Raw genomic sequence first — 9,105 nt, 5'->3', positions numbered from 1 at the left:
TCTTCAACCTAGAGTTGTCCTCTTGATTGGGCCTACAAAAATAAACAAAAGCCCAATTAGACCCATATTTGAAATTAAATCAATAAATAACCTCTAGGTCTTCATTTTCCTTATTATATGGTTGTGTGAGGTTGGACGATTTCCATCAATTGCTCCATAAGGTTTAACCCCCTTCACAATATAAGGACTAGACCATTTAGATTTTAACTTTCTAGGGAAAAGTCTCAATCTGGAGTTGAATAATAACACAAATTTACCAATATGAAAAATTCTTTCCACAATCTTCTTGTCATGATATTTCTTTGTATGTTCTTTATAGAGATTTGAGGAACTATAGGCATTTAATCTCATCTCTTCAAGTTCCTATATTTGATGTTTTCTCTTTTCACCAGCAACTTTAGCATCTAAATTTAAAGTTTTTAATGCCCAATATGCTTTGTATTCTAATTCCACTGGAAGATGGCATGCTTTCCCATAGATCAACTAAAATGGAGTAAGAGCAATAGGAGTTTTATATGCAGTCTTATAGGCCTACAGAGGTTCATCAAGCTTGATTGATCAATCTTTTCTGAATGAAGCACTACTACAAAAAAGCCCATTTACGACACCAAATACACATCGCTTTTATTGCCAAACGTTGTCCATCAAAACACGATGGCATTTTTGAAATTACAATGACTGTAAAATGGTGGTTGTGGGTGAAACCGCCATTTAAGACCAAAGTACTTTAGTCTAAAACGACGATTTTACCTAAGAACCACCATTTTACACTCATTTTATTACCCTAATTCGAAGCGTGTCACTTACGCTTTTCTTTTTCGTTTGTCTTTTCCCTTGTTCTTACTCTCGTACTCTGGTTCTTCATCTCCGTTGTGACATTTCCATACTATAGGCCTATAGAGGTTCATCAAGCTTGATTGATCAATCTTTTCTGGATGAAGCACTAGTACAAAAAAGCCCATTTACGACACCAAATACACATCGCTTTTATTATCAAATGTTGTCCATCAAAACACGATGGCATTTTTGAAATTACAATGACTGTAAAATGGTGGTTGTGGGTGAAACCGCCATTTAAGACCGAAGTACTTTGGTCTAAAACGACGATTTTACCTAAGAACCACCATTTTACACTCATTTTATTACCCTAATTCGAAGCGTGTCACTTACGCTTTTCTTTTTCGTTTGTCTTTTCCCTTGTTCTTACTCTCGTACTCTGGTTCTTCGTCTCCGTTGTGACATTTCCATACTGTAAGTTCTTTATCCTTCACATTCACTCATTGCATTTTCCTCCATTGCTTATTATTTTTTGTTTCTCTTATTGGTTTCTCTCCTCCACTGGTGAAGGTTTTCTTGGTTGTCATCACTGTTTCATTAGGTGGCACCACTGTTTTCATTGGTTTCTCTACTGCCACCACTAGTTTTGTTGTTGCTGCCCTTCACCACCGTTTCGCCCTTCACGCACAAGGTTGGTGGTGTTTTTTTATTTTTTTTTAATATTGTTTTTTAGTATTATTAATTTGTATATTTAGTATTCATTATAATTTTTATTTATTATTAATTTATCTTATGTTAGATTTTAGGTTATTATAGTTATTAATTTGTTATATTGTAATTAAAGTAAGATTATTTCGTATTTATTAATTAATTTACATGGTAATTATAGTGATATTTTGTAATTATATTATTTAGTATTTATAATTAATTTAATGATTTTTAATTAGATTATATATAATTTATTGCTTTTTAATTGATATTCTTTATTATTTATAACTGTAATTAAATTTTTCATTTGTATATAGCATGTATATTTATAATTCTTTTATACTATTGGTATTGAATCCGGGGGTGTTCGACCCTCGGCAATTAATACATGTTAGTATTGAGTGCAGGGTGTTCGACCCTTGACCAACGTGAGGTTTCACACGCATTAGTGAACACGTGAATGACCTTTACAGAATATAATGGATCGAGATTGAATTAACTTCGTTCACATAAGTGATAAGTACGAAAGAGGAGTAAAAGAAGTTATACAATTTGCGCAACGTAACGCCAACAGTAGTGGTCATGATGGAGTAAAGTTTAGGTGTTCGTGTGTTAATTGTTTGAACGGAAGGAGATTGTATGTTAACAAAATCAGGGAGCACATACTCAAAGGTGACATGTTGAACCTAATGGTTTGTAATTTTTGTCTTTCTCTTTTCATTGTTTATCAATATTAACTTTTAATTTCTATTTAATTATAGTGTAATAGACAACTAAAAGGCTACGAATGTGGCTATTACATTATGCAATGGATGGTTACCATTGTAGGAGCAGACATTAAAACAGATTGGGAATAGGTAATAATATTTAAATTATTCTTTATAATTCTTTAACATATATGTATCTTAACACTAATTAATGTAAACCTTATTTTGTGATGCAATTCTTTACGGATGAGAACCCATTGCCTTTGTTCTCCATAGATTATGTGAGACATGTTTGGTCCACATTTCCTTAATTTCTATAACTCTAGGATAGCTAATCATAGTATAGGAATTAGATAGATAGATAGGAATATGTATTAGTGTTTGTAATACATTTTTTCAGTATATATAATTTGATTCTCTGAATTTATGTATATGGCTGGCAGGATTTTAATTTAACGGGTTAATTTAGATGGGAAAATGCATTAAACATACTGAACTAAAAAACAAAATTCCCATAATACACGACAGTTACAACCATAACTGTCGTTTATACCTCTCGGGGCACCATTTTAGACCCCCATCTTTGTTGAGCCTAAGGATGGTATAAAACGGTGGTTATTACCATAACTGCCATTTTATACCTCTTGCATGTATTGTATTTGGCAGTGCAGGGAAGGGTAAAAAACGACAGTTATGATAATAATCGTCGTTTATGTATGCCATTAACACAATGGTCAAATAGTCGTCGTTTATGCCTTAAGAGAATAGACTACGTGTTTAAACAAAACAATTCAAGAGTCGTCGTATTAATGCTAAAATAACCGTCATTTTTCACCTTTTCTGAATCAGTGAGGCCACTGTTTTCTCGAATATTTTATTTATTTCTCTATTGGAAACTTATGCTTGCCCATTTGTTTGAGGATGATAAGCCAAAGATACCTTATGACTAATCCCGTAATGTTCTAAGACCTTCTACCATTAGGTATTACAAAAGTGAGAACCAACATCACTTATTAACACTTTAGGAGTACCAAATATGCAGAAAATAATCCTTTTAAGAAATTTAATGACTGTCTTGGAATCTGCATTTTGCGATGGAATTGCTTCAACCCATCTAGAGACATACTAAACTGCCAATAATATATATTCATTTGAAAAATAAGATGACAAAGGTCCTATGAAATCAATGCCCTAACAATCAAAAACTTCAATTTCTTGAATGTTTTTTAATGGCATCTCATGTCTTATAGAAATTCTTCATGTTCTTTGGCACCTATTACATCTTTGTACTAAAGCATGAGTATCTTTGAATAATGAAGGCCAAAATAAACCTGATTGAAGAATTTTTTGCAACTATGCTTTCCCCATTAAAATGTCCTTCATATGATGAATTATGGCATTGCCATATAATTGTCTTGCCTTCATCTAATGGGACACATCTTCTCAATATATTATCTCTACCAAGTTTAAACAAATGAGGGTCATCCCATGCATAATGATTAGCATATTTAAAAAAATCTTCTTTTGTGTTAGTCCAAATTCTCCGGGATTGCTGTAGTAGCTTTAAAAATGGTCATGTCTGCAAACCATGGCCTCTCCTTGATTACCAACAACTTCTCATATGTGACTTTAATGAGAATTTCGGGTTCCAATGTTGTTACCTCTTCATTTGTTAACCTTGACAAATGATCAGCTACATTGTTCTCACATCCCTTCTTATCTCTCATTTCTAAATCAAATTCTTGCAACAAAAGTATCCATCGTATAAGGCTTGATTTAGAATCTGATTTATTCAATAAATATTTAATTGTAGCATGATCAGTAGAAACAATAACTTTAGAGCCTATCAAATAAGATCAAAAAATTTCAAGTACATACACTATATCAAGTAATTCTTTTTTTTTGTAGTGTAATCACTTTTAGTTTCATTTAAAACCTTGCTTGCATAATGTATAACTTGAAAAAATCTTTATTTCCTTTATCCTAAAACTGATACTGCATAATCACTAGTATCACACATTATCTTAAAATTAAATTTCCAATCAAGAGCAATTATGATAGGTGCGGTAATGACTTTTTCTTTCAAAATGTTAAAAGCAATTATGCAATCTTGGAGATGTCCTTAATAAATCTTCTGTAGAATCCATAATGCCCTAGGAAACTTCTGATTCCTTTAATGTTAACTAGTGGAGGTAGCTTCTCAATGACTTCAACTTTTGCTTTATCTACCTCAATCCCTCTATGAGAAATTTTATGGCCTAAGACAATTCCTTATGTGATCACAAAATGACATTTCTCCCAATTTAGCACAAGATTTGTCTCCACACATTGCTTCAGCACGATGTCAAGATTTGTTAGGCAAGAGTCAAAAGAAGACCCAAACACAAAAAAAATCATCCATAAATACTTCAATGCATTTCTCGATCATATATGAAAAAATAACAAACATATACCTTTGGAAAGTTGTCGGAGCATTACATAACCCAAATGGCATTTTTCGGTAAGCAAAAACTTCAAATGGGCAAGTAAATGTTGTCTTCTCTTGATTTTTTTGATTCACCACAATTTGATTATAACCTAAATAACCATCCAAAAAACAATATTATGTCTTATCTACCAATCTTTCCAAAATTTGATCCATTAAAGGTAATGGATAATGATCCTTCTGTGTAGTTTGATTTAGTTTACTATAATCAATGCACATTCTCCATCCTGTAACAGTTCTTGTAGGAATTAATTCATTCTTTTCATTATGAATAATTGGCATACCTCCTTTCTTAGGCACCACCTGTATAGGAATAACCCAAGTGTTTTCTGAAATGGGATAAATCATCCCTGCCTCTAAAAGCTCTTGCACCTTCTTTCTAACAACTTCCTTCATAGGATGATTCAAGCGCTTTGTAGGTTGAGCTATAGGTTTAAAATCATGCTCCATATGGATTTTATACTTACAATATGATGGGCTTATTCCTTTCAAGTCAATAAAAGTCCATCCAATAGCTTCTTTATTTACCTTCGGCACTTATATTACTTGTTGCTCTTCTTTTTCTGATAAAAGATTGCTTATGATAATTGGTTTCTCTCCATTCTCATCAATAAAAACATACTTCATATGAGATGGCAACTGTTTTAATTTTATTTTTCGAGGAGGACTGACTTTATTTAACTCTTGATCTTCTGGATTCACTACAATTTGATTATAACCTGAATAACCATCCAAAAAACAATAGTATGTTTTACCTTCCAATCTTTCTAACATTTGCTCCATAAAAGGTAATAGATAATGATCCTTCGCGTAGCTTGATTTAGTTTACCATAAACAACTCACATTTTCCATCCTGTAATAGTTCTTGTAGGAATTAATTCATTCTTTTAACTATGAATAATTGTCATACCTCCTTTCTTAGGAACCACCTAATGAGAACCTAGGAGAGAGTGCGCATACTGATCAAGCTCAGCGTCCTAGGAGGATGACTAGGAGCATGCCTCAAGACACAGGGCTAGGTCAGGATTCTCCGGCCACTACCTCAGCACCTAGCTTGCCCCAGAGGATCACAAGGAGTATAGAACAGGCTTTGGGTGCTAAGCATCAATTGGTTTCATTATTTTTAATTTCAATAGAATTAGGTGTCATTAGCATAATAGGGAGAGTGTGCTTATCACATGGCCTTTTAGGGTAGGATTTTGACCTACTTTCTAGAACATTTGGCTTATAGGTGTGACATTGACTTAGTCAATGATCTAGCCGCACCTTTATATGGTCTTACCATCCTATCCCTTGCTCCTTGTGTTTCCAAGGCACCTTCACCTATAAATAGGATGCCTACCTCATTGTATTTCACATGTTAATTTTGAATAGAAAATTTACTCTGCACAAATTGTGTAAGGTGTTTGTGAGATTTGAATCCTCTTAGATAGGACTTATCTTGAGTAGTGTGAGACTCTCAAGTGGCGGCCCTTCACTCATCTTGGTGGCTACCACACCTCAAGTGGTGTGAATCATTCTTACAATCACTCCATAAGCTACTCTTTTTCCACTCTTTTCAATTCATTTCCATTTCCGCCTTTCTTATATGTCTTTATCTTGAATTCTTTCTCTTGGTTTTGCTATTGTTATATGCTTATGGTTCATCATTTGGTTTGGCCATGACCACCATTGATATTTACCTTATTGCCATTTCCATTCCACATTGCATTCCATCTATCACTTTACATTGATTTTTCATCTTTGCCTTTTGTAAGTGAACCTTCACACTTACTTAACCATTTGGTTAAGTTCGTATCCTATGGGAATCTTCCTTAGGTCTCACCATTAAATTTCTAAAATCCCAACTCTAAGTAAAGAGTCGCCATAAAATGGAATCATCTAAAAATCAACTCATATCACCACCTGTACAAGAATAACCCAAGCGTTGTCTGAAATGGGATAAATTATCCCTGCCTCTAAAAGATTTTGCACTTTTTTCTAACAACTTCCTTAATAGAATTATTCAAGCGCCTTGTAGGTAGAGCTATAGGTTTAAAATCTTGCTCCATATGGATTTTATGCATACAATATGATGGGTTTATTCCTTTCAAGTAAATAAAAGTCCATCCAATAGCTTATTTATTTACCTTCAACACTTCTATTACTTATTGCTCTTCTTTTTCTGATAAAAGATTTCTTATGATAATATGTTTCTCTCCATTCTCTTCTATAAAAACATACTTCAAATGAGATGGCAGTTGCTTTAATTCTATTTTTCGAGGAGGACTGGCTTTATTTAACTCTGATTCATGAAAAACCTCTTTATACACTTCTTTTGCCTTCTCCAGATCTTTCAAACATTCCTTGATTTCCTTTTCTTCCCATACTTCTAGATCTTTGTTATTATTGATGATTGCTTTCATCAAAGAATCATCCACATATATTTGCATTTGATTTTCCAAATATAGTTCATCAAGTGTATCCATTCTAAAACAATCTATTTGGTCAATCATATGTTTCATAGCTTCAAATACATCAAAGCTAACTTCTTCATCTTGTACTCAGACTTTCAACTTTCTTTCATCCACATCAATCATAATATTTTTAGTTTTCATAAATGGACGTCCAAGAATGAGAGGTACTTCAACATCTTCCTCTATGTCGATGATTACAAAGTCAACTCGAAAATAAAATTTGTCTACCTTCACCAAAAGATCTTCAACTATTCCATGTGGATACTTTATTGTTCTGTCAGGTAATTGCAATGTCATCCTTGTAGGCAAGATTTCCACATCTCCAATTTTCTTCAACATAGATGGAGGCTTGAGATTAATGCTTGCACCAAGAAATAGTAATGCTTTACCCACAGTAAAATTCCCTATTGTGACTGGCAAGGTAAAACTTCCAGGATCTCTAGATTTTTGTCGCAAAGATTTTTTAATGATGGCTATGCATCTTGCTTCTAATTCCACAATCCCTTGCTCCTTTAATATTCTCTTTTTTGTCAACGGATCCTTCATAAATTTGGCATAAGTAGGCATTTATTCCAAAGCTTTAGTAAAAGGAATATTTATCTCCAGTTGTTTCAGAATTTCACAATATCTAATAAAATGTCCCTATATATTCTTCCTTGAGAGAGCATGTGGGTAAGGTAAATCTAGTATTTTTTTATATTCTTCTTTTTTCTTTTCTTCATGTACACTCTCTTTTTATTTCTCCTTTTCTTTTTCCTCTTCACTCTCAATTTTTCTTTCCTCAATTTTTTTCTCTTCATCAACAATCAAATTATCATCAATCCCCTTTCCTATAAATATTCCACTTCTAGTAGTGACTGACTTACATTGCTTCTTGGATTTCTTCAATTGTTATGCAATATGTCCCATTTGTGTCTCCAAAATTTGAACAACGACATCAAAGCTCTTTTGGTTGGACAATGATGTTTGCATAAATTTCTCCAAGGTATTCTCCAATATGCTTATTCTCTCTTGGGATGAAGGATATAGTGGTTGTTGTTATTGAAAGGAGCCTTGCTTAAAACTTTGAATTTGATTGCTTCTCCAACCTTGAGAATTATTGTTGGAGAACCCACCTGGCCTTCCTTGATTTTCCATGTAATTTACTTCTGCTTCAGATGATTTTTTTTTTACAAGAACAATGACCATTGGGATTATCACTTCCACAAAAATCACACCTTATTATTGACTCTCACCCTGAGAAGATTGCAAAGCTTGTAATTATTGGGGTAATTTAGTTATTTGTGCAGTTAATGTTTCAATTTGTTGTGTCAGAATTTTATTCTGATCCAAGAATGCATCTGAAGTATTCAACTCTAACAACCCTTTCTTTTGAATACCTTGTCTGTCATGTTAGACTTGATAATTTGTTGATGTCAATGCATCAATAATTTTTTTCGCTTGTTCCAAATCAAACACCATCATTGTGACACTAGCTGCAGCATCTGGGAGCATCGTGGTATCAGATCTGACACCATTATAAAAAATGCTCAGTTGAGCAATGTCTTCAAACCCATGGTTTGGGCATTTTCTCAACATCATTTTAAATCTCTCCCATGTATCACAAAAGGCTTCATCTGCTCCTTGTCTGAACATAGAAATATCAGACTTTGCCTTGATGTAGCGAGATATTGGAAAAATATTTGTAAATTTTTTTTCTTTGTATCCTCCCAGCTAGTGAGGCTCTGACTTGGATGTGATTTGAGTCATGCTTTTCCTTTCCTGCCAATGAAAAAGGAAATAAATTCATATAAACATTTTCAATATCACTTAATTGAAAGCTTGTTGTTCCCACAAATTCAACAAATGTGTCCATTGTTGTAAATTGATAGATACTGATAAGACTAAGGAAAACAGGTTTCCTCTCCAAGGCATTGGTGGTAGTAGGTATTGCAAGACTAGAAAAATGCTTTGGTCCCTACTGAATGGCGTA

At 33.4% G+C, this 9,105-nt stretch overlaps 1 protein-coding gene and 1 pseudogene across 1 annotated transcript; one reads left to right on the top strand and one right to left on the bottom strand.

Moving 5' to 3' along the window:
* Nucleotides 1-7,220: 7,220 nt before the first annotated feature.
* On the bottom strand, nt 7,221-7,700 carry LOC137815876 (uncharacterized). Its single transcript, XM_068618985.2, has one exon. It carries the CDS (start codon nt 7,698-7,700, stop codon nt 7,221-7,223), a length of 480 nt encoding a protein of 159 aa, XP_068475086.2.
* A 982-nt stretch (nt 7,701-8,682) lies between these two features.
* On the top strand, nt 8,683-8,788 carry LOC137816800 (small nucleolar RNA R71; annotated as a pseudogene).
* Nucleotides 8,789-9,105: the final 317 nt, after the last annotated feature.

Source organism: Phaseolus vulgaris, chromosome 1 (assembly GCF_051622355.1).
Source record: "Phaseolus vulgaris cultivar YP4 chromosome 1, ASM5162235v1, whole genome shotgun sequence".
NCBI lineage: Eukaryota > Viridiplantae > Streptophyta > Magnoliopsida > Fabales > Fabaceae > Phaseolus > Phaseolus vulgaris.
This window is presented reverse-complemented; position numbering and strand designations above follow the sequence as displayed.